The 25,267-nt window shown below is 39.8% G+C and overlaps 1 protein-coding gene across 1 annotated transcript in view; it reads left to right on the top strand.

Annotated features, from left to right (window-relative positions):
- The window catches only part of Ar (androgen receptor), a 170,389-nt gene extending 145,777 nt beyond the window's left edge, over nt 1–24,612 (top strand). The window contains exons 4-8 of the mRNA XM_021153485.2: nt 7,470–7,757; nt 13,191–13,335; nt 17,079–17,209; nt 18,062–18,219; nt 18,937–24,612. Of these exons, the coding sequence (XP_021009144.1) occupies nt 7,470–7,757; nt 13,191–13,335; nt 17,079–17,209; nt 18,062–18,219; nt 18,937–19,092 (878 nt within the window). The 3' untranslated portion in view covers nt 19,093–24,612. The remainder of the gene's footprint in view (nt 1–7,469; nt 7,758–13,190; nt 13,336–17,078; nt 17,210–18,061; nt 18,220–18,936) is intronic.
- The last annotated feature ends 655 nt before the right edge of the window (nt 24,613–25,267 follow it).

Consider the following 25,267-nt stretch of genomic DNA (forward strand, 5'->3'; position numbering starts at 1 on the left):
TCCCTTTTTTTTCACTTTTCTTTCTTCTTTTTTTTAAGAAAAGAAAAGAAAAAACCCTCTCATTTGCTTTCCAGGTCATGCTGACCTGTTCAGCATGGGCTGTTTCGCATTTGTTTTTAATGTCAGTTTAAATGTAATTGTAAAAGCATGTATGCTCTAAATTCATGTAGTTACTTTTTCCAGTGGAAAAGCCTGGTATGCAAAACCACTTCCAGGCTCTACAATTTCTCAGGAGCAGGTTTGAGGTAATGACCCTGTGGTCCTCACTCGGGATGGCATCTGGACAGTGGACCCCTTTCCTCTGGCTCAGCAAGTCAGAGAAGGGAGACTTGGAAATAGTTTCTATGCTTTGGCAAGGATGTACAGCATTGCATATCATTCTATTATTAATTATGTTTACTCCTCCACAAACTAAAAACCATTAGACTAAATAGTCCAACATAAACCTTGAAAGATAAAATTTGATATTCTTTCCCCTGGCTATTCCCCTGACCAAGAATTGAAACTAGGAGAATGAGAGACAGCAGCAGGCGCGGGTGGGGATCAAGGAGCCTTCTTGCCTGAGAGGGTATTCGTCATACATTTATTAATCCCATTTGGTCGCGTTCTCCTGCTAAGCTCTCACACCATGCTTGCCAAAGACTGGCTTTGTTCTCTACCTGTTATCCCTGTCCTAATTTTTCTCAATCTAGTTCCAGTTCCTGCTTCTAACCCTTCTTACTAATAACATACTGGTGGGGCCGACAGAAAGGCAAGCATACCTAACCCTGAGAGAACACACCCAAGTCTGTCTTTTGTTCTACCACTAACTATGTGCTTTGGCAAGATTTCCCTTTGCCCTTTAGCATCCCCATCTATAAAATAAGGTGAGATAAAGCAGAGACAACATCCAGGTTCCCCAAACACTTTTTCTGAAACTGAAATATTTTTTCAAAAAAAAAATCTGAATTTTATCCACCTAAATGTAAGTGTAAACTCTATTACTGCTGTTCTGATTTGAAAAGAGGTGGGACCACATATTAAAGTTCACTTGGCCTTTCCACAGAGCCTTTTGAAGACATTCATCAGCTTCTCAGAGCTCTGCTGGTGATAGCAAGTAATCCTTTGAATTCTCATTCTCTTTCCTATTAGATTTTCGTCACAGTGGAAATTGTAAATTTCAGAAAAAAAGTTACTTTTTTTCCAGAACATTCATCTGTTTAGGATAAAGAATATAGACATGGAGTATTGTGCTGCTCAGTAAGAGTGAAAGCCATCATCTATTGGCATACCTAATTTACTCTGTGCTAAGCAGTATACACATATTCCCCCCACCCAATGCTTTGTGAAATCACAACCATGCGACTTTGATCTTGCTGTGTGCAATGATTCTGAAAGCTGTCAGTGTGCCCTTCAAACTTTCAACCAAAATGAAAAATGATACTGTTCATAATTGCCACTACAAGGAACTCCTCAGAGTGTTTCTTGCCAGAGGTCCACTCACCTGTTGACTGTACTTTCACAGGATCCAGAAAGGTCTCATGAGGCTTACTTTATTTCCTCCTAATTATTTGATTTTCACCAAGTAGATTAGAAAAGTATAATAGAAAAGAAATGATTTGTTCCTGACTCTACATGCCATAAGACTGATAATACCTGTACCCACTAATAAGTCTTTTATATTATATTTTTAAATTCCAGCGTCATGTTTTTTCTTCTTCCTCCTGGAACTCAGAGGATATTTCACCATGTGTGAGTCTTTTCAGTGTTGTGGAATTTGTTTTATAACCTGAGATGCCACCATGGCGTCTCTATTCCTTCAAACAATCTTATGATTTAGATCTATTATCTCCATCTTACACATAAGTTAACTGAGGCACAGAGAAACTTAATCTTGCCCTGAGTTTCACAAGAATAGACTTATGGCTACTAATCAGACACTCTAACTCCAGAGTCTTTATTTTCAAAACAGTATTTTATTCCTGAGGGGGGAATATATATATATATATATATATATATGTATATATATATATTCACATTTGCACTCCAACACCCCCACCTAAGTGTTTTTAAATAGTCACTTTCTCCATGAATGAGGAAAAAAAATCACTATGAGTGGAGAACACTATCTTGGCTCATAATCTAGGATTCCTCTGACCTAAAGTCATGTAGTAAGATCTACTAACTCTAATACTAGTAGATGGAATGATAACTGATATGATTTAGGCCAGAGCCCCAAAACTCTCTAGGCCAAAAGTCATATGAAGAATTCTGTCACTTCAGAATAGCATTTATTTACTCCCACTCATTGCCCTCCACCCTACCATGGCTCAGGAAGCATCCTGGAAGAAGAAGCAGAAAGAATGAAAGAGCTGGCAGATGAGGAGGAATGCTGTGTAAATGCTGTATGGTGGACATGAAACACCTACTGCGTACATCAACTCACAGCAGCTGTTGTTAAGTTAAAGACCTATGCAAGATCCAGTCAGTTCAAATATACAGCATGGAAGATGAAGGGGTACCTAGACTCTAAGGCTACTTGAGGAGCTACTGGTAGTTGATGGCTCCTTTGGGATGGAGAGCTACATTTCTTTGGGGGTGGACCTGACTTTTAAAGTCAGAGAATTGTCTTTTTGTTAATTCCCTCAAATGATCATGGTCTTAAAGGAAAGAGCTCAGTAGTATGACCTTACTTGATTCAACTAAACCCTTAACACTCAACTGAGTTGGAATGTTAATATCATTTTCTCAGTACTTTCATAACAACTAGATTATTACTAGATTGCATAACTGAAAGAAGATGCATATACTTGTGGGACTCAGAATCATAGAGGACATCCTAAAACTTAGTTTCCCAGAGAAGGTAATTCTTTGATACTCCAAATTCCATGATGAAATAAAGGCAAGAGAGGCATCCTTAACTTTGGGTATAGTAATTTAAAGTTTCAAAGACTACAGAAACATTGCCTACACTTCTCCTCTGCCTAAGAGAGACAGGGTATATAATCCTAGAAAACTAGAAATTAATCTGGAAACATCCCGAAAAATCGTTGTGGCTAGAGTAGCTACAAAGCACATGCAGACCTCCTCAGAAACATAGCAGGAAGCCTGATTTTTAAAAGCTCTCTTTGTGCTGTAGAGGTAGTCTCTACAGAAACACACTGTGCCTGAGCTGATACCAGCATACAAGCTTTCCAGGACCAGGAACATCAGATGGCAACAAGGTCATACCTCGTGAGAGCCTTTTCTTTCCACCACTTTAAGCTAAGTATAAAAGCAGTCATGAGATGTAGAGCAGTTCCTACTCTATTACAACTAACCCACTTTCACTGCCCCCCTCTCTGTTTTGCCATTCAGTCTAAGTAAGCCTCTGCCTTGATATGGTGGTTAGTTGGTATGTACCTCATATAGAGAATTGTTTTTGACTCTGGGGCTCAGGTGCAGGGGAAGGGAGGAGCATGGGGGTGGCCTTCATGGAAGAAAACAAGGCCTTGGGCACTGAGTAACAGCTGAGACTAGCAAGCTTCATTGTCTAGGATTCCAAGTCGTCTAGCAACATGCTGGCCTCTGCTGCAGAGAGAGAGAACAGAGGATCCCCACAGAATGAATGGAATCCGATTTCAATTATATTTAGTGCAGTCACGCTCTTCAGGCAGATTGCTCAGAACACCTGGTGCGGCTTGAGCCACTATGGTCACACAGACAGCATGTTACCGGGCTCCTGAGGACAAATGGGAATGCACACTCTCTTCCTCAAGCAGATGCCTCATAACTGTAGAAGATATGAAAATGACAAGGAAGTTCTGATTGGCACAATTCAAAGAAATAGGGATAATTTTGTCTCAATGAACTTTCCTCACAGTGTCTTTGCATATTGATCTTGCTGCAAATGAATCTGTTTTGGCCCATCAGTTATCACCTCACTGAGATTTTGGTCATTGTGCAGAGTAGTGGCAACAGACTAATTCTCATTGATTGTAACAACACCAACTACTCTTTGTTCCTGTGCCCACTGAATAAAATCCAGTGGATTCATGTTTATATGATCCATTTTGGATTTGTTCCTTCTTTATCAATAGCTTTAATGTAGTATGGCAATTAAAACAGCTTCCCCAGAAAGCAGGCCACATTCACAGCACTACTCAGTAGACTCTCTGAGATAATGGAAATGTCCTAGATTTCTGCTTTTCTGTTATCAGTCACTGGCTACATGTGTTTTTCAACACTGGAAATAGATCCAGTGATACACAAGCATTGAATCTGTACTCCCTTTACCTTAATTCTATTCAAGAGTCACATAGAGATAGTGGCTATATAAAATACTCTAAGACTAAGAAGGTGCTCAGAGAAGTACATACTGAAGGAGAAGAAGAGGACATAGTCATAAGGGATTTAAAATTAAGAATACGGGCCCTGGTTCTAATCACAGCTCTGCCACTAGATTGTTTCACCCTCACTAGATTCAACTTCCACATCTTTGACTTGAATCTTTGGATTAATACAAGAATTCTCAAAGTTATATCTAAAGGTTGAATTCAACTTAGAATATATGTATTTCATGAGAGATTTTATGTGGTACACAAATGTCTTCTAGAGTTGTGAAAGCACTAAGACATTTCATTTCTGTTGGCCAGGAAGAATGACAATCATTCTATACATATACCGAAACACTGCATTTCCTGGGTAACTTCTGAATATATTTGCATCTATGATCCTTGGATAAGATAATTTCTAAGGACTCTTCCTGTTTGCCAAGCTGTGAATCTATGCACCACTATAGCACCCCAAGTATGTTTCTGTTTAGGCAGGGAACTGAGTATTTTCATACGTTTTTGATTCTCTATTTCCAGATGTGATGCTAGCTACTAAATTCCATTGTCAGGAATAAAGATTATGGTCAAAGGAGATAATACTTTAGGGATTCAGACTCCTTGGAGAAGCCGCATGACAAAGAACAGAGAATGTGGATTTTGTAGTTAGAGGAGGTTCAGATTATTGGGATTATTTTACCTAAATTCAAGACTAGAAAATACCAGTAATAAGGATGGTATTTATCTGTGAACTGTACCAGGGGCATTCTGGAGACATCATCATTTTGCAGTGCTATGTACAAGACCCAGTGTAAGAAATGGATTCACCAACTATCAAAACATTGGGAGTGCCAGCCTCTCACTTTGAAAGGAGATAGGCTGGGTTCATATCAGACCCCAATCCTCATGTCTTTAATGGGAGGTAAAAGTTGGCAATGGCTATACATATCTCTTTATTATTGGCTGTACCCAAACCCTATAGAAATCATTGTTGGAAAAGGTCATCTTGCAGTCAGGGTTGGGTTCCAAAACTTCCTTATTTTCCTTCTTTTCTTCTCAAAGCTTCTCTCTGTTCTAGGTGTTTATACAAACATGCAATTTACTATTACATTGATTTACTTAGTAAGATTATGATAGAATTTACAGTAAAGATCTTACTTTTCTAATTAGGGCTTAACGTCTGTTCTAGATATGTCATTTTTCTTTGGAGCCAGAAGCAGTAGGGTTTTTTAAATCACATTTATACACTTCCTTTGAGGGATCAGCTTCTCTTTATTTTATGTCTTTCTTTACATATTTAATTATTATTTTAAAAGATTAGAGAAAATATAGTTTATGGTCTACTATGAGTGCATCAGCTTGTGATAGATCTCAGAGTTACAACCTTTTCAATTATTTAAACTTATCAATATAAGTGCTTGGGAAAACAGAACAAAGTAACCATTGGAATACCAGAGAACTTTTAAAATAAGTGTTTGTGTGTGTGTGTGTGTGTGTGCGTGCGTGTACATGTGCGCATGCACACACAAGTGTTCTATGATCATATCAGGAAGATGATTCTTAATGACTGAGTTTGGGGTTACTGTTACTATGGTTGTCTCAACCAATATTATATCTAGCATCCTAATGGCTGGCTGCCTTCTAGTATGATTTCCATTTTATGGATAGATGATAGAGACAGGGATTTTTTTTAATCCTATTACAGGTTCTAACCCTTTACCTTACTTTTTCTCACTTCTGCTAAAGAAAAAGATCAATATGTGCTATAGTACATGATCAAATATGAATAGCATTCAGACAATGTCTGAGACACCTTATCATGTGTGGTAGGAAGTAGAACACCAGAAAATCCCTGCTCACTATTCCCATAGTGACATAGAATGACATAGTAGTCTGAAAATATAAAAGATTTTTCAGAATGTTTTCTAAACTTCATTCCCATTTCATACTTAAATTCTCAACTGCTGTGAATCTAGTTAGTCTCTGAAACTCTACAATGGCATAAGCGTGTGGCAACCTTTCTGTCCTCAAAGAACCTTAAATACTATTGTGTGTGTGAAAGAGAACAAAGCCTGGTAGCAAAAGCCTGTATTTCCAGTTACTTGGGAAGCTGAGATAGAAGAATTACAAATCTAGGACCTGCCCAGGTTACAGAGTGAATTCAAAGCAAACCTGATCAACTTAAAATATTGGCTCAGTGATAAGTATTTACTAAGCTTGGATTATGTTCAATTCCCAATGTTGAAAAGAATGTGTGTGTAGAGAAAAGGGACCCAATTTCCAAGCTGGTGTATTTTTTGGTACCCCTTTTAGCACCCACGTAATAAGTCTAGATCTTCATTCAACAGGTCTTTGGAGTCATTTTCTCTAACACAGATGTGTTTGCATGACTCTCTTGTTTTCAACATTCAGAATTTGCCTATAACCTATGACATCTTATATATAGACACAATTACATTGTTGTCTTGTTTACAATGTTCATTATTTGCTTATCACCTATAAGACAAAGCCTGAACTTTTTATTATAGTACATATGATACATTAAAAACCAGGCCACACTCTGTTTATAGCACTGTAGATAGCGATCTTTCCATATATGCAATGTAAACTAATGGGCACACTGATTTCTGGTTGCTCCTATTCCCTTTCTACCAATTTCTACCTGATGAAATTCTTATTGGTGTTTAAGCTCTAGATCAAAAGCCACCATACAGAAAGGTTTTTTTTTTTTTTTTTTCTCCTCTTCATGATGCCTCTTTTGTAGTTTTTACTATTCTGGCACTTTCTAGAATTATCAGTATTTACTTCTCTTATAAAAAACTGGAGCATGGCCTATGTTCTTTATGTTACCTGATAACAAATATTTGCCAATGTAAGTGTGGTTAATTAATCAATACATAAATCAGTCATGAATGTTTCTGTCAATTGGATGAATGTCCCAGGTATAAATACTGAAGCCTGAATTCAGGCAGAGCTAATTCAAGGATATACTTGCCCTTAAGAAGCTTGGTTGGACTCTATGACCAGAAAGAAAGAAGATATTATCATTATTATTGAAATTATTATTAACATTATTATCAGTATTATTATTTTAGCTCAGTCACTTTTCTTAACAGGGTAAGTATTATGTGTATTTTTAGCCACTGATAATAAATTCAAGTTTCTTTTACTTCTCAATAGCTCGTAAGCTGAAGAAACTTGGAAATCTAAAACTACAGGAGGAAGGAGAAAACTCCAATGCTGGCAGCCCCACTGAGGACCCATCCCAAAAGATGACTGTATCACACATTGAAGGCTATGAATGTCAGCCTATCTTTCTTAACGTCCTGGAAGCCATTGAGCCAGGAGTGGTGTGTGCCGGACATGACAACAACCAGCCAGATTCCTTTGCTGCCTTGCTATCTAGCCTCAATGAGCTTGGAGAGAGGCAGCTTGTGCATGTGGTCAAGTGGGCCAAGGCCTTGCCTGGTAAGGAAAAGAAGAATGGGGATGTGGGATACAGACAGGATATCATAATTATTGAATGGTTCGTTGGGCCAGGTACTCATTGCTTCATGCAGCCCTCGATGCTACACTGTGGAGAAGTGATTTTCATATAAAAAATTCTCACTGTAAACATTGAGGCAATTGAGACTCAGAAATCACAAGAAAAAATAGCATACTAGTCATGAATCCACTGATACACACAGTAATCATAATTTGTTATTTGAGCCCAAATCACATGTCTTATAGTTACAGCTACATAAACATCAAGATGTTCTTCTATGTGTAAACGTGGAGGTCCACACCAGAGGTAATATTAAGCCTGAGCTATCCCATGGGAATTCTTATATGATATGGTAGAAAGAAAATTGGAATTCAGAATACTTAGGTTCTAATCTTAGCTCTGCTCAAAACCCACTTTTTTTTTATCCTTTACCCTTCTAGAATTGTTTCTTTATTTGTATGTACCAAGAGTATTTTGGATTAACTCGATATTTTTTTTAAACTCCACTTCAAGGAACCCTTAATTTTTATAGCACTTTAGAAATCATAGTGGGGAGAAAGTTTATAGCATAGTAAGAATTACCAAGTGATTATCTTACTTTTCTTAGGATTCCTCCAGTAGCGAATAGGAACCAACTTCTTGGCTAGGCCATCTGTAATTTAAACAAGTCTTTTAATTTAACTATAATTGATTAGGAAAGCTTTAGATATCTTTTATCTATGGATTCACAAACATTCCTTTAGCAAACAAATTGCTTATTTCTTTAAAAATGGTACACAAATACAAATGACTCCATTGATTTAAAGCTAGAATCTTTGCCTAATCTTCAATACTTCACCATCTCATCTCCCTCAGCACTACCCCCAATTAAGCCATAAATTACTAGTCACTGTCATACAATCTTGTGGCTCTTGGAACTCATTTTGAAAGGCAGTGGAGCATATGTTCTTTAAAGATTCTCCCCAATCCTCAGATTATATGATTCAAAGATTCTTTTGAAATATCAACAACCAAGTCTCCTTCTGTCAAGTCAAATATTAACCCATGCCTTAATGAAAACTGCTGTTCAGACAGAAATCTGTAGTGGGGGGAAAGGGCAGTTTTCTGATTGGACTATCATAAGAATGCCCTATGAAGTAGAAACCTCTTCTATTTTACATATAATTAAATTTTCACAAAAGGCATGATGATCTTAAGTTAAAGACAAGAATGCATGCATTGAGAAAGACAGACAGACAGACAGACAGACAGACAGACAGACAGACAGACAGACAGTAGACACATATGAAATAAAATAAACACAACTTGAGCCCAGGCTCTCCTAATTCCAAATCACTCCCAACTTATGAACTCTAGCAATTGTGTGTAATGGCCCTCCATTTCTGTCATTCTTGGCTTTACAGTGAGGGTCAAAACCTCCTAGAAGGCCACTTGAATCATATAATGGCCATTCTACTTTGAAAACATTGCATTTTGATTATCAAGAACTCATTTTGTATTTCTAACTCACAAGGCTTTTAGAACTTTCCTACTACTTTCTCGTGTCAGAAAACTGTGTTTAAGTAGCCACTAAGATTACTGGGCAGGAAGCCCAAGGACTGTGGCTGGATATACACTGTGCCAAAACTGAGAGTTCACATGGGGAGCAACAAGGCAAACGAGAAAAAAAAAGGCATTGTTATCATGTATCCAGCTGGATGCCTTGATGCCATTTTTAATGGAGAATCTCAATTTCCAAATATTTAACATGTCTCATTTTATAGGATTCACAACCTCTCCATATATATGAGTCTCAAAAATGATCGTCATTTCTATTTCACACACCATAGCTCAAAAAAGTTAACTAAATTATTGCATTAGTTACTTAACAATGGAAACAGAGCTTACACTCAGATCATTTGATTTCTAACTAAGTGGTCTTAGACATGGCAGAATCTCTTTTACCTGGAAATCCTGGCTGTCAATGTCTCAACCCCTCAGCATGGGAAACCTATTCCTCACACTAACAAATCTGCAAGCCAAAATCAGTTTAGTATCTGCCTTTCCAGAAGAAATGACCTCTGACACTGAATCATTTAGAAGAATAGCTCCTAAAGGAAGCTGATTACTGCATTCATAAGAATGGCTATTCAGATTGTCCATAATCACCTACTAGTTCAAGTAATTTGCACATTCAACATTTGAGTTTCTGTCCTATACAAGAACCTAGTCAGATGAATTTTGTTGTGCATTTTCTGTGGTGATGATAATATCTGGAAATTTTCTCATGAGGTCCCTGGTACATTAATAATTCTAATTAAATAGGAGACACTTGAATCAATTATGTAGACACAGTATATTTGTAATCAGATGGATCTTGATTGGAATCTTAGCTATGAATTGATATATAACCTTGAGTATATCATAGGACTTTGTGCTGCTCTTCCCTCATCTCTTTTTAGAGATGGTAGATCACTTTGAAAACTGTCATCAGCACAGAGTTTATGTATAAAGAATACCTAATACAGGACAAAAAACACAGTAGCTGCTCTCTAGATTATAGCTTATAATTATGATGATTGGAGCTTTCATTAAGCTCAATCTGAATTGCCACCAGCCTTCCATAGAGCTCAGATTTTGACCTCGGGTTTGAATGGTCTTCTTTGAAGATGTTGGCTGGTCATTGCACTGGAGCACGAGAAGTTTCAAGGCCTTGTTTCTGACACACTGTCCCAGACATGAAGCTGTATATTTCCAGTGGTATAGATGATTGCTGGTAATAATGTTGATTGGATTCTAATGAGAAAACAAAGAAATGTCATCTATTCCTTGTTGGTTGTATCTCAAAACCTGAGCATAATTCCTCTGTATTTCACCAGAACAGTTTAGCATTGTCTGACACTACCATTTCCCCCTGTCTTCCCTTATTAGCCATGCAGTCTGAGCAGGCTACTTCAATGGCTATGCATTAAAAGAACTGTCAGGTATTACAAACAGAATGTACCTATGTCGGAAAAACAAGTGGTTTTCATTGTTGGTGTGTGCACAAGTATTGTTGGTATCTGAGTAAGCAGCTCTGAGTACTATTAATTAGTATTGCAGCCTAACGGTAATGTCCCCTTTTTACCTTTTTGTTAGTTCTCTGGTGTTGGAGAGCAGGGGAAGCATCTGTACAGAGAATTTCTTTGATACCTGCACAGTTTAATACTTTCCCCTCCTTGCATCTTCAGAGTCACACATTTCACCAGAAGATCAAAACTTATTAACCAATTTTTTCCTGTCTACTACATCACAGCATAGATGCTCAGGGTTCAAATTGCCAGGACTCTTCCACCATATGAACCTTAAATATGCTCTCATTAAGCCCGTCCTTTTGACTTCTATAAGGAGGAGTCCAGCCAAGGGATTCTTTTATACCATAGGTTTCCAGAAGAGAAATGCTCTGAAGTTTGAGGCTCCATCAAATCTGTTCATTTGTCAATACAATGAAGAGAGAAGCACAGGCCTGGGAACTAGGATTACTGCCAAGAGTGGTGCTATGGGGGACTCTAGAAGAGTTTATGACTGGGAGACTTGAGATCTAAAATAAAATGAAAATGGAAGGGAGTGAGTGTGTAGGTGAGTGACTGGAGAGCATTCTGATAGAGAAGACCTCACACTTGAGCTCATAAATAAGAAAAAGCAAATGAGCCACATAATCTCTGAGCTATAACCATCATGAGATCACTAAGGAATGGAGGTGAAAACTAAAACATGGGTTCCAGTTTCAGTTCAGCCTTGACTGCATGACCTTGGGCAAGTCACATAACTGTCCCAATCTTCAGATTCCATGTTGATAAAATCAATGGTGTACTGCCTTGTTTTATATATAGAAAAAGCCTCTTTATGACTTAGAGTTATGAGTATCAAATGAGGTCAATTCACAGATGCTTGCTCTAATAGTCTTAATTATAATTCTGAAATTGTATGACAAAAATAAAGGAGGTACTAGTAGGGTTGAGCTGTGGTGTAATGCTTTAAAATTTTTAACTATGCAAAGATTTGGAAAGTTCTGAGAAAACTTGGTTATATATGTTCTAGATATGTGTTATTACAGATGCAACTTTTTGGAGGTTTCTTCCTGAACTTAAGAGAAGCCACTTGGAATGAATCAAATTCCCATTCTATAAAAATTAAATAAAAAATATTGAGACTCCATACTTATTCATCTAATGTTTTTCAAGTGCCTAGTCAAATACTCAGCACTGAGTATTATATATGTTTTAGGAGGCAAAGAAGAATAGGAAGCTAAGCTTGAAGTCTTGTAGTGGAGAAAGATGTGTCCATTTATAAACCATAATATTTTGAACTGAGGACTTTAGTCTGCTAAATATACTCCACTCCAGGTTCCTTGAAAAGGTAAAGAATCATGATACGTCCATGTTCTTGAATAATACAGAAAATGCTTCACAGATGAGGTAGTTTTGGAAAACAAATTGAAACATAAGTTAGTGTTACATCATAAGCAAAGGCATCTGCCTGAGCAGAGGTGTGGAAAACATGAGGCATTCGACAAGTAGTAAGTTTTAAAGAAGGGCTGGAACCTAAATTATCAGAAGGCAGGTGACAAGAAATTAACCTAGTCAGGCAGGCCATACAGAGGCTATTTCTGTATAAAAATAACAGCTTATGGATAGCAGAAGGATATAAAATTAGGAGGGGTAAGGTTAAATAGCAATTTTTCCTATTTAATTAAAGAAATTTTTAAAATGGGGTACAAGACTCATGGAGAAAAAAAGCCTAAAGGGGGTTGCAGAGAAAGCAATGTGTGTTAACCACCTCCCATAATTTATAGATATGTAAGATTATCCCTTTCCCAGGGTTGTGGTATGGCTAACATCAGATTATAACCAGAAGACAGCTTTGTAAAGTGAGAAGAAGTCCTGTCCACGTAGGAGAACTGGCAATTAAAGTGAATCTTGCCAAAGGTGTAATGATCAAGAATGTGGGCTTGGGAAATCAGTCTGCTAGATACAACTAAATGACCTTGAACATATTCCTAGGCTTCTCTGTAACTCATTTTCACTGATGCACAGGGTGGGGATAATAACTGTACCTATTTTATTCCTTGTGAAGATGAAATTAGTAACAGAAGTAAGGGGCTCAGAAAAGAGTCAAGTTGTTATAAGTAGTGTTAGATTGTGACTCTCTTCTAAGCATCAGCACCCTTTCTGGTGCCATCATGATCTCATTAAAGAGCTCAGTGAAAGAGAATGAATATAGCCCCACCATTCAGACTTTTCTTTACTACCCATCCCTAAATAGCTATCAGTGATGGTGTTTAAAGCTCCTGGGTAAATTGTGAGGGTCAAATTTTCAGCACAGCAGGGGGCCAGGGGCCCATAACTGAGCCCACCAATGCCAATCTGACTTTGCTTCTTCCCCTTCTACTCCAGGCTTCCGCAACTTGCATGTGGATGACCAGATGGCAGTCATTCAGTATTCCTGGATGGGACTGATGGTATTTGCTATGGGTTGGCGGTCCTTCACTAATGTCAACTCCAGAATGCTCTACTTTGCACCTGACTTGGTTTTCAATGAGTAAGTACTCTTGTGATCAGCCTTTGGTCCCTTTGCTATAGCTGGGGACTTCTGTCAGTCACTATTTGTTGAGCAATTACTTTCATGTCAGACTGTGCTCTCTACTTCCTAAAACTGTCTCACTGAGTTCTCATGGTAATCTGATCTGTTTTTATACATAGTCATGTCTTTTAGGATGTGGGAGTTTATTATGTACCAAAATGAAATTGACATAGGCCCTAACATTTTCTTTTTCTTAAGAGATTTAATTCATATCTGTCTTCCTACCTGCTATATTCATCTTTCATGAATGTGGCCAAGGGCTCAGATTTTGGAATCATATTCTCTCCTAAGGTCTTACTTAGTTCAGCTATTATCCATGACTTGATCTTTGGATAAGACTCCTTAATGTCTCTGACTTTCAGGTTCCTGAAATTTTCAGTTTTCTCATAGAGCAGCAGACATGTTAAATAGGAATTGATAGATGTGGTCTTCCTGGCCTACGATGAAGAAAATAATTTTTAAAATGAAGACTTAAAATAATCACTTAGTCCAAGAATAGTGACTCAAAGAATCCTAGCATTCAAACAACAGAGGCAGGGGAATCATGAGTTCAAGATTAAATTTGCATTTCTAGGCCATTCAAAGCCAGCCACTCACCTAGGCTGCAGAGTAACATCTTCTTTCTCTGGGTGAGAAAGAAAGAGAAAGGAAAAAGGAAAGGAAAGGTTGGGAGAGGGACGGGAGAGAACAAAAAGGCAAGGTAAGTGGATAGACTAGGGATCCCATTCTCATTTCCCTTTCCCCTTTCTTGTTAGTGTTCTCAGATTCTCCAGTGGCACTGTGAATAGAGCTGACCAGAATAACTGTCCCAAGAACTTTGAGCTTGGTTCCTTACAGGGAATCCTTTCAGTGAGGACAGGAATTATACTTCTTCTCCCTTTGGACCTTTAAATAAAATCCATGGGCCTGTCGTTCCTTTAAAGCATAGCAGTGCCATGAAAGGCAGAGTAAGTGTCCTCAACTGCTCTCTTTCAACCTAGCCAGCCCGGGTAGTCAGAAGCTAAGAATAGCCTGTAGCATTTTGGTTTCCAGACCTTCTAAGAGTTACCTATGATGCCATCTTCTGGGGGCAGACTTTGTAAAGCCCTATAACTGTTCATTGCCTTCCACTGAGACCCTGCTATTCTGCATTGAAGCAACTCTTCAAGCACTAGCTCCACCTTCTGCAGAACCCTGAAACCTTTAGAGTTCACCATGATCAATTTCTAAATATCAATTTCCCTCTCCCTCCACATATGCCTGTGACACCCTGCCTCAGCTTTGTAATTAGGTCTTGTTCATCTCATGAGAAGATACCATAGAACTGCTAACGGCATCAGGCTTAGATCTATCAATCCACAAAGGTCCTAAGACAAGGCTTCCTTCCATTTGTAGGAATCCATTGCATTACAACCATTACAGTCCCTACAAATATCCAGGCCTGTATTTCTCAACATATGTAACTGTTGACATTTTGGAATGATGTTTTCATTGTGCAACGTGTTATGCAGTTTTGCACTTAGTATTCTTTATACTTGCTTGATAAGTAAGATTTCAGTCATTTTGACAGAAAAATGCCCCACTACATTTCTACTGTCCACTGGAAAGGCTGTACTCTCCAGTTGAGAATCATTAATTGCTGTGAACTGAGGCCCAGAGAGACAGAGATGGGGACTTAAAGCTCGGAAAACCCATGTGCTGCTCTATGGAATACCAAAGCCCTATTCTCAGGAAAGTTCTCTTCATTCTTCCCCTCTTTGTGGAAATCCTGGGTTGCAATGGGCTTAAATTCTAGCTCTATAAACATGGAGAAATGGCTGCAGTTTGCTGAGTCATATAGCTCTCACCATAGAATGCTATAACAATGAATAACATAGCACCACCTTCCTTACACAGCATTAACTACACACTTTCCATACACCAGACACTATGTTCAGTGTTTTCTAATCTTCATTTTCCCTTTTAACTACGCTTCTACCAATGCCTCCTTCTACTCTCTCAGTGAAGCCCAATGCTACCCATTATTTTTACCCTACTGTCCATTCCCTTTCCTCCCTTTAATTATCTTCGAATTCTCTCCCCCTGCTTCCTGTTTACTTCCTCTTTGAATTCCTTTCATTACTTATTCTTCGTTTCTCCCATCCATTCCCTATCATTTCTGTCTCAGGGGCCTGCAGCAATATTCTAGGAATCTTTTATGCCAGGACCTTGATTTCAAATACTGCAGTGTTGACATCAACAGAGGCTTGCAAGTACAATGGAGACAGAAGCAGAACCAGGCTCCAGGGGCAGCAGAACTTACTCAAATGTCCTCTAGGGTAAAAGAGCTTAGAGCAGCATTGTTCTGCTCAATTGGCTTGTGATACCATCTAAACACTTCCCTTGTCCAGTTGGATTTCAGCCTGGATTGAATAATTCACCACCTGCTACCTTCTCTCCTTCTCCAGGGCAGCCAAGGTCTCTATGAGATAGGTTGCAGAGCTTCTGCCCAGGCAATGACAAGCCTGCTCTCAGCCTGTGCCCAGGCTCTGGGAACTAGAATATCAAAACATGGCCTTTATAGTCCATATGGGAGGTCTTTGTCTTCATCACTTAGGCAGTTAAGCTGGTGTCAAATTCCTCTTCCTTTCTTCACATGCTAGAAATGAACTCTCTTCTCTTTCCCTACTGTCTCTCTATGTCTATCTCTCTGACTCTGTCACCATCTCTCTGTGTCTGTCTCTCTGACTGTCTCCATCTCTCTCTGTCTCTGTCTGCCTCTCTCTCTCTCTCTCTCTGTGTGTGTGTGTGTGTGTGTGTGAGAGAGAGAGAGAGAGAGAGAGAGAGAGAGAGAGAGAGAGAGAGAGAGAGAGAGAGTTCTGAGCTTAAAGGCCTATTAGTTGTCTTTTTTAGAGGCTTGCCATAGCCAGACATGGAACAGAGAGGTTGCCTCCACCCTGAAGCTGTCTGAGCCTTGGCCACTTCTCCATATAATTTATAGGTGATAATGTGATAATCTGTTCACAACTCACTATAAGAAAGCAGCTCACAGATGTTAACAACTCCCAAACTGTGGTAAGGAACAGCCAGTCTATGAGGGAGTGGGCTCCCCTCTACAGAGGACATCAAAGTTAGACATTGCAAAACACCCCTAGCACATTTAGAAGCACTGGAACTCATTGTGAAAGGCCAATGTGCAGTGTGTATCTATTCCTAGGTGTTTTTAAAGAAATGATTAAATTTCTATTACAGGAAATGGCAGGCAGGGGTGTTGACAAGATAAACACCTGTGGCTACTTGCAAATCCTGGTATTCTTACATGGAAGAGGAGCTTGCCTGAGATGTCTCCCTGAGAAATCCTGAAATGGGCTGCCTAGGTGGTTGCTTCTGGCTCTGGCCTTAGCTGTGATCTTAGCTCTGTAGTCAGGGAGACCATGCGCCTGGCCCATTGTATTCATTTGCTTATGCTTTCCTGTCCCTGGCTCAGGAAACAGAAAGGAAATACAGACCTGGAAATTCCATGTGCTAAACCATATCCTGACTAGGGAAGATGAGTCCATATCAGGCTATCACAAGTTTTGGGCACAAGGGGAACTATAGTCACTATAGTCTAACCAGGACAAATAGCCAGATTTTTTTTTCTTGGAGAATCTAGAGTGGGAGGGACAACAAGAAACATTTCGTGTGGGCTGGTGGGAAGCCTCCCCTCCTTTTTCCTTTTCATCTGTGTGTCTCTTGCTTAGGTACCGCATGCACAAGTCTCGGATGTACAGCCAGTGTGTGAGGATGAGGCACCTGTCTCAAGAGTTTGGATGGCTCCAAATAACCCCCCAGGAATTCCTGTGCATGAAAGCACTGCTGCTCTTCAGCATTAGTGAGTGCTTGGGGTTACAGAGGAGAGCACTTAGGAGCACAGAAGCTCCAGGGGACCCCTATTTCCCACTAAAATATTAGGGAGAACACAGCTTCTGGACATTCCCCATCTCTCTCCCTCCCTCCACCTTCCATGTCTCCTCAGTATCCTTTCTCCTTACAAAGACCAATTTCCTGTGTAGAGATCAGTTTCATTGGTAGAATTCAGCCTCTACCAGTTTCTCCATTCTCATTCCTTCACTGAGATGAGGCCTTTTAAGGAGGTTAGAGTAGACCTCTAAAATTTTCTGGGGTGGCCTCTACTGTAGAAATAGGCATGAGCCACCTTGCATTCCTCACAGAGGAGTACAGTAGGAAGGATCACCTCCCAGAATACATTTCCTCTTCTAACAACCAAAGGAGGCTGATTTAAGAAATTAACACAGGGCTTGCTTGGCAGCCAAGGAAGCTTTCTTTAATACTTCCTCTAAGCAGAGTGTAATGGGGAGAATGGAGGCATTTAGTATTTGATAAGCCAGGTTTTTTGTGTGTCTAAGTCACAGTTGGATGGAAGGGGAAAAAAGTTGTTTGGGACCTGAGAAATGGGTACATGGAAAAACCAGTTAAAAACAAAAACAAAAACCCAAAAACCTTAGTCTATTTTCTCTAACTCCCTCCATGTTAGGAGTAGAAAATCCTTCACTCACTCTGAATGCCCCAGACACACAGACTTCAACTGAGAAAAAAGCCCAATAAATGGTGCCTTCTGTGTGGGGGTGGGAGATCAAGTTTGTGGTCAGAAAACTTGGTGCTTTTACTAATGTTCCTTCATGGGCATGCTGCCTCTTCCCATTCTTTCTTCATCCCACATCAGTTCCAGTGGATGGGCTGAAAAATCAAAAATTCTTTGATGAACTTCGAATGAACTACATCAAGGAACTCGATCGCATCATTGCATGCAAAAGAAAGAATCCCACATCCTGCTCAAGGCGCTTCTACCAGCTCACCAAGCTCCTGGATTCTGTGCAGCCTGTAAGCGAACTACACAGGGTGCTTTATCAGGGAGAGCAGCTTGATAGAGCCCAGTGATAATAATAAGCTCTTCTAGGGTCTGGCACCACCTGTTGGGAGGTGCTTCCATTTGCCTCTGGCTTTGAGTATGGTCCAAAAAGAAAATGCAATGGAGAAGAAAGGAACACAGGTCACAGTGTCCCAGCTGGATGTTGTGAAAGGGGTGGAGGAGTTGAGTACAGAGAAGCTGGGTTGCAGGGAAGAAGCTTAAGGCAGATGAGTTCCCCACACAGACAAAACAGGTCTAGATATTTTTCCTTCTCTTTTTCTTGAGACCTGTGAGTGTGCCTGTGCTTGTATGTGTAGAAGGGACATAGAGGAAGAATGGGAAGGAGGGAGGTGGAAAGACAGAGAAAGAAAGAATGTGTGTGTATGTAATGGAGGGAAGAAAACAGCAACACCGTCTTAAGTCAGAAGACTTGAAGTGGTGTAAATGATCTCTATGAGCCCACAGTGCCTCCATGAAGATCATTTCTCAAAACACACAAATAAATAGATACACACACACACACACACACACACACACACACACACACACACACACACACACTGGGCAGGATCAAGGATAAACCAAGGGGAAAATTTGAAGGGTATTAGAATTCGAAGGTGGGAGAAGAGCTGGGCAAGAGCCATGTTTTTATTAAGCCAAGTTTGTTCTATCTCTCCCTCTTCCTACAGATTGCAAGAGAGCTGCATCAGTTCACTTTTGACCTGCTAATCAAGTCCCATATGGTGAGCGTGGACTTTCCTGAAATGATGGCAGAGATCATCTCTGTGCAAGTGCCCAAGATTCTTTCTGGGAAAGTCAAGCCCATCTATTTCCACACACAGTGAAGATTTGGAAACCCTAATACCCAAAACCCACCTTGTTCCCTTTCCAGATGTCTTCTGCCTGTTATATAACTCTGCACTACTTCTCTGCAGTGCCTTGGGGGAAATTCCTCTACTGATGTACAGTCTGTCGTGAACAGGTTCCTCAGTTCTATTTCCTGGGCTTTTCCTTCTTTTTTTTTTCTTCTTCCCTCCCTCTTTCACCTTCCCATGGCACATTTTGAACCTGCTGCGTATTGTGGCTCCTGCCTTTGTTTTGATTTCTGTTGTATTTCTTTGAATCTGTGATGATCCTCTTGTGGCCCAGTGTCAATTGTGCTTGTTTATAGCACTGTGCTGTGTGCCAACCAAGCAAATGTTTACTCACCTTATGCCATGGCAAATTTAGAGAGCTATAAGTATCTGGAGAAGAAACAAACAGAGAGAATACAAAGCAAAAACAAAACCAAAAAATAAAAAAGAACAAACACAAACAAAAAACAAAAAACAAAACCAACAAACAAAACATGCTAGGTTTGTTTCTTCGTGGTATACAAATAAACACATAGGATTCACAAAGAAGCCGACAGTGACTAGAGAAGAACGTGAAAAATTACAAATCCATGAGGAGTCACTGTTTTTGTTCATCCTGTCTCTCTGTGGGAAACTTCAGTTGTTGTTAATGGCTATTGCCATTAGAGAGCAGGGTGACCCCAAAGCTTTACTGATAGAGTAGAGAGAAAAGAGGACAAGGAGGGCAGATGGATAACCATTACCTCCCCACAGCCTTTGTCCCTGAGTCCTAGAGTGCTCAGTTGCAGTGCAGTTCATTGTACTGAAATGTGCTTCTTGTTTGAAAACTTGTCTGCATGTGAATGCCTCTTCCTTCCAATCCTTTTCTCTCTTAACCTCTGCTTCCACCCTCAATTGACTTTCAATAGCTTTTCTCAGAGCTTTGTACTATATGCTCTCTTTAGCCAAAATTTGGCCACTTCCACTGAAGTTATGTCAGTGAGAAGAAAGCAGAAAGATATGACTCTTTGGAAGGCTCTATTCAGATTTATGTTCATATTTCCATGTGTGAGCCATAGCGGAGCTTTGTGACTGGAGTCAGAGGAAAAGGAAGTGATGGCTTAGCCATTCTCCCATTAGAGATAGTGAGTAGTTCATCCCATAGTGCAATCATCCTTTCCTCTGCTTTTAAAGGACCTAGAGACCCCATGCAGCCACATTCTCCCTGCACAAGTCTTCAGTGTTCAGTGGCCCTGAACTTCACCATAATGCATTTAAGCCAAGGTGGTAAAGCTTGTACACTTCTTTGGACGTGTTTGTAGACACTGCTAAGATCTCCCTCTCACCACCACCACAAAGGCTAGCAGGCCAGCAGCCACAGCATCTATGTTTAGATGTTAATAGCATAAAAGACATCTCTCTCAGTGTCTTTTATCAACAGTCAATTTCTGGAGCCCTTAGAAAAATTGGAAAGAAAGCATCAAAGGGACCAGACAAAATGGGCATCTTGCCCTTGTCCTCCAGAGACAATATATTCCTCCCAAGTGGAGAAATGTCAATTTCCTCCTCAGAACAATTAAAGGGGCTACCCAGACCATGGTGGAAGAGAAAACTAAGTAACCCAGCTGAGAAAAATGAAGACACTAGAACCAGAAAGCATAGGATTTTTCCTTTCCATCCAGCGTACCCACTGGCAGAAATGATGGAAGGAAAAGAGAAGGCCAGAAGAAAATACAGACTGCTGAAGTCTTCAGAGGCAAAGTCTAAAGCCAGATGAATACCATCTGGCTAGATGGGCATCAGTTTGCTCATCCTCCTCTATTGTCATTGCTGGGCTGACTTTGGCCAAAGTTACTCCGAATCTCCACCATAGTTGTCCCCTCTCAGTCAGAGGGTGCAGGACCACTGAAACATTCTATCCACCGTGACTCTCATTGGACAGATCTGGCCGGTGTGGCTACAAATAGACTGCACCCATAAACTCAGGGCAAGCCCTGGGTCACTGGTTTCATGTAGTCTGTTGACAGCCTTCTTTACCGTGGACTCTGTTCCTCAACCTTGAGTGCAGGAGGAATGCACATCTACTCTTGCCTTTGTATCATTCCTCCTCACTCAGCTCTTCACCTCCCTGCAGACCTTAAGAAATCAGGGGCCAGCTGCCAAGCTGACTCTTTTGGTTGGTATACTATGTTAACTGAAAAGGTGGTTTCTGAATGACAGGTTTTCTTCCCTGATTTCTTTGTTGATATTAATAGCAAAAACAAACTTGCAAAACAACTTCTTTAACAAGGAAGGGAGGATATATGATGGGTGATATGGTAATCCAACCCTGCTTGACAAAAACTGAAGCTGACAGGTTACATTTAAAAAAAAAAACAAAAAAACAAAAAACAAAACAGGACAGTTTCTGATTTGCTTTGTGACGACACTATCTGGCTTATGTACAGGAGCTCTCTTAGCTGTTCCTTAAACAGAAAAAAAAATCATTATTCTTTTTAGTTAAACTTGGTTACACTTTAATAGTTCTTTTACATTTATTCTGAAGCAATTTTTGTCTTCTGTGGTACATGGATTTTATTATAACATTCTAATATTTGTCTTTGTAAATACTAGAGACTCTTTGATCCATTTCTCTAGGAAGTTTTTCATCTTATGGAGTTCTGAATCATGACTCTTATCTTTATGAGTGTATATGCTTTTTACTTGCAAAAGCCAAAAAGAGTGAAACAGTAGTGCAATTAAAGCAACACCAACTGAACTCCAAATTTCCAAGTGACAATATTAGAGAAAAACAGAGTACACATGGCTTTATGCCTACTGCTTCTGCGGTGGGGTTTGGGTGAGCAATGGAAACTGTAGCTTGGCTGTGTTCTCTCACCCAAGTGAAGAAGAGATTGGTTTTTTGCTCTTTTGGATTTTGTGTTTCTTTTCTGTTTTGTTTTGCTTTATTTTCTTTGGCCATCAATGTTCCAACTAATATGATTGGCAGAGCAAGCGCTCTGCTCAGTAGAGTGAATGTTGCTGGTACACTATGCTCACCTGTGAACGGCTGGCCATTTCTCCATTCATATGGTTAAGATGGAAGATGAGGATCACTTACTGGACAAGTCAAGGTGACCATCTCCAAAGAGGTTTACAGTGCTTGGTAGGAATGGAAAATGAGGACAGGAAAAAGAGGAGCACCATGGAGAAGGCCCAACTGGGCAGGACAGCAGCCAGCTGCCAAAGTCACGAACTCTGGGATTCAAGAAGAGTCGTGTAGTGCTTTCAACTCTCATCCGCAGGCAGCTCACTGTGTGTGGACTCTGAGCTGACACGGGAGTTGGCTTCTTTGTTCCATAGATTTTCTATGCCACAGGCAATATTATTGTTCTTGGAAAGTTCATTATTTTTTTAAATTACCTTACTCTCAGAAAGGGATTTTTTTGAAGGATTCTGTCATATATCTTTGGAAAACAGAAAATCAGTAATATGTATATTTTTATGTATGTTCACTGGCACTAAAAAAAAAAGGAAAAAAAAAGAGAAAAAAAAAAGCTTCACTCTGTCCTTTGGGTAGTTGCTGAGGTTTATTGTCCAGGTTGAGAAATGTGCTTCTGCTAACATCCTTCTCTGTCCACACTCTATTCTAAGTACATAGAGATATATATAGGAAGATATAGTCAACACACTTTAAGAAAGAAGTATGTCCACCATCCACATGATAACCACAATGATATTCCACAAATTACATGACTTTAAGCTTCAAGCAACTTCTAACTGATTCATTCATTCATTTATAGCCTTGCCCTCTTCTTTCCCTTACATTTGGCTCAGCACAAAGACCCAAGCCACCCTTATACCTCCTTAACTAAGACTTAAGCCAGCACCAGACTTCAGAAGGTTTTCTGAAGACAACTGACTTGCTATCCCTGCATGACCCTAGCATGATCCTGCAAACACAAGAGACTAATTATAATTCTCCTCTACTAATTGCCTGGGTCACAGGTCATTGGGCCAAGGCCATGATTCTTATGCTTACGAACCACTAATGCTAACCTACTCGATTAAATCCTGAACTGAAAGTTAAAAGAAGCCATTTAGCATGGGAAACTTCTTGGACTAAGACGTTTCTGTCCTGGCTGCCTTTGCAAACAGGTGTGCTCTCACCACTTATCTCCTTAAAAATCTTTGAAGGCCTTTTTTTTTTAAGTAGAAAAGGAGATGAAAGCATTACATTATGTAACCAAAGATTATATTGTATCTAAGATACCAAAATGTTTAAGGGCAGGGAAGGAGCAAGCATTAGTGCCTCTTTGGTAAATTATCCAAAGACAGACTGAAGGACTTTTCTGATGATTGACTTAGAAGACTTTGTGGGGAGGGGTTGTCTCACAATATACATATTTAGAAGTGTTGAGAATAATTTGGGGGGAAATGGGATTATAGTGTCCTTCACTAACTGATTTTATAAGCAGAACTAGCTTTCCTTTTTTTTTTTTAAAGTAGTTACAGAGCAAATTATTAAAGCTCCATCTTTGCATGGTTAGAAATGGAGCTGGTCTTGGCCACTGTGTTTACTAGTGCCCATGTTAGCTTATTTGAAGATGTGAAGCCCTTGATAAGAAGGGGTACATTTAAAGGATTAGATTTTTGCACTAGAAGGAGGGCAGGCAGAAACCCTCATTTCTGCCCAGTTTGGACAGCACAAAAAGTTCTCTGCAGTTTAAGGCAGAAAGTTGAAATATATTGTAAATGAGTATTTGTATCCATGTTTCAAAACTGAATTCTATATATAGATGTAATGTGTTCTGATAGCTTTACCTTTCTCTGCACCTTTATATTTGGTTCCAGGTCATATCTGATGCCATGTACTTGTAAGAGAGGTTGCAGTTACATTTTTGGATGCTCTCTCAGAATGGATAAGACACCTGGATTGATCAGATAACTGAGATCTCTTCCCTTCTTGGGCCTGGTGTTGAGGCCTTGCAAAGGGGTGGAAGAGGAAAGGGTAGGGTACATGATGTATTGCACTTTACTAGCTTAAGACGGATGAATGTGGAAAGGGTGGTGAAATTTCATTGAATATGCCTAGGAATTGCAATAGGGAGAAATCCAGATGTGGGGCCAGGTGCCCACCCAAAGAACTAACCAGCAGCCTCTTCATGGGATCTGAGGCATTGGGAAAAGGAAGGCTATTTCCTTGGTTTTCACCATCCTTGTTAGAGAAGGGCAGTTGCCTGGTCTTGGGAACCTGGAGCAAACGCTCCTTCTGTCACATCAATTCTTTCCCCTGCGATTGAGGTGCTCTTGCTACTGGGTGTCCGTGTGCTTTAATTCTGGTTCTGGATATGTTCTGTAAAGATTTTGATAATTGATAATGTATTTTTCTCTGTTAAAAATTTGTTAGTGTGTTAGAAGTCATATCTCTGTAGGTACAGATCCTTTGCTACCCATGAGTAGAGGGATTTTTTTCTTCATTAAGAGTTTGACCCTGGGGTCTGTTGCCCGGAGCCCATCCAGAAAAAAAAAAAAAAAACAAAAACAAAAAAACAAAAAAACAAAAAAAAAATAAACACACACACATTTGTCACAATTTTTCTGAAATTTCAGTCAAGGTAACAGATCACTGGGAGTTCTCTTACCCCTCAAAAAAGCAGATAATTGAATTAAGCAGGTGGTGTTTTAGAGCAAAAAACAAAACAGCCTTTGACCCAGCTTTAATATGACCCAATTTAATCTGGCCAGGAAGCAGGTAATGTGTATTAATTGGCTTCCAATCCTGGTTGAGTGTAGCAAGGTTCTACTTTGTTTCCTAGTTCCTTTTGTTACTTGGCCTTTCACAGAATGAAACGAGAAGCTGTGAAATGGGCAGCACTGGTGGCCTGGAACAGTTTCCGTGTAAGCTACTCAGTAAGACTGCTATTTAGCTGCAGATATTGTTGGCCAACAACAACTGGAGCACACACATATACATTACCTACAGGAAACACAATTCAGGAATGCTGCTGTTTCTCTGCAGGCACCCTGTCTGTCTGCTGCCTCATATTTTGAGTCATTATACTCTACATAACAGATTGACTGGGTTTGCAGTATATCTTATGACCTTAGCACCTGATGCTAACTGTCCTGCAGGGAATTGCCTATGGGGTTGTCCTATAAGCCACTTCCATCATTAAAAGCAGCCACCAATGGAATCTCCCAGGTT

Source organism: Mus caroli, chromosome X (assembly GCF_900094665.2).
Source record: "Mus caroli chromosome X, CAROLI_EIJ_v1.1, whole genome shotgun sequence".
Lineage (NCBI taxonomy): Eukaryota > Metazoa > Chordata > Mammalia > Rodentia > Muridae > Mus > Mus caroli.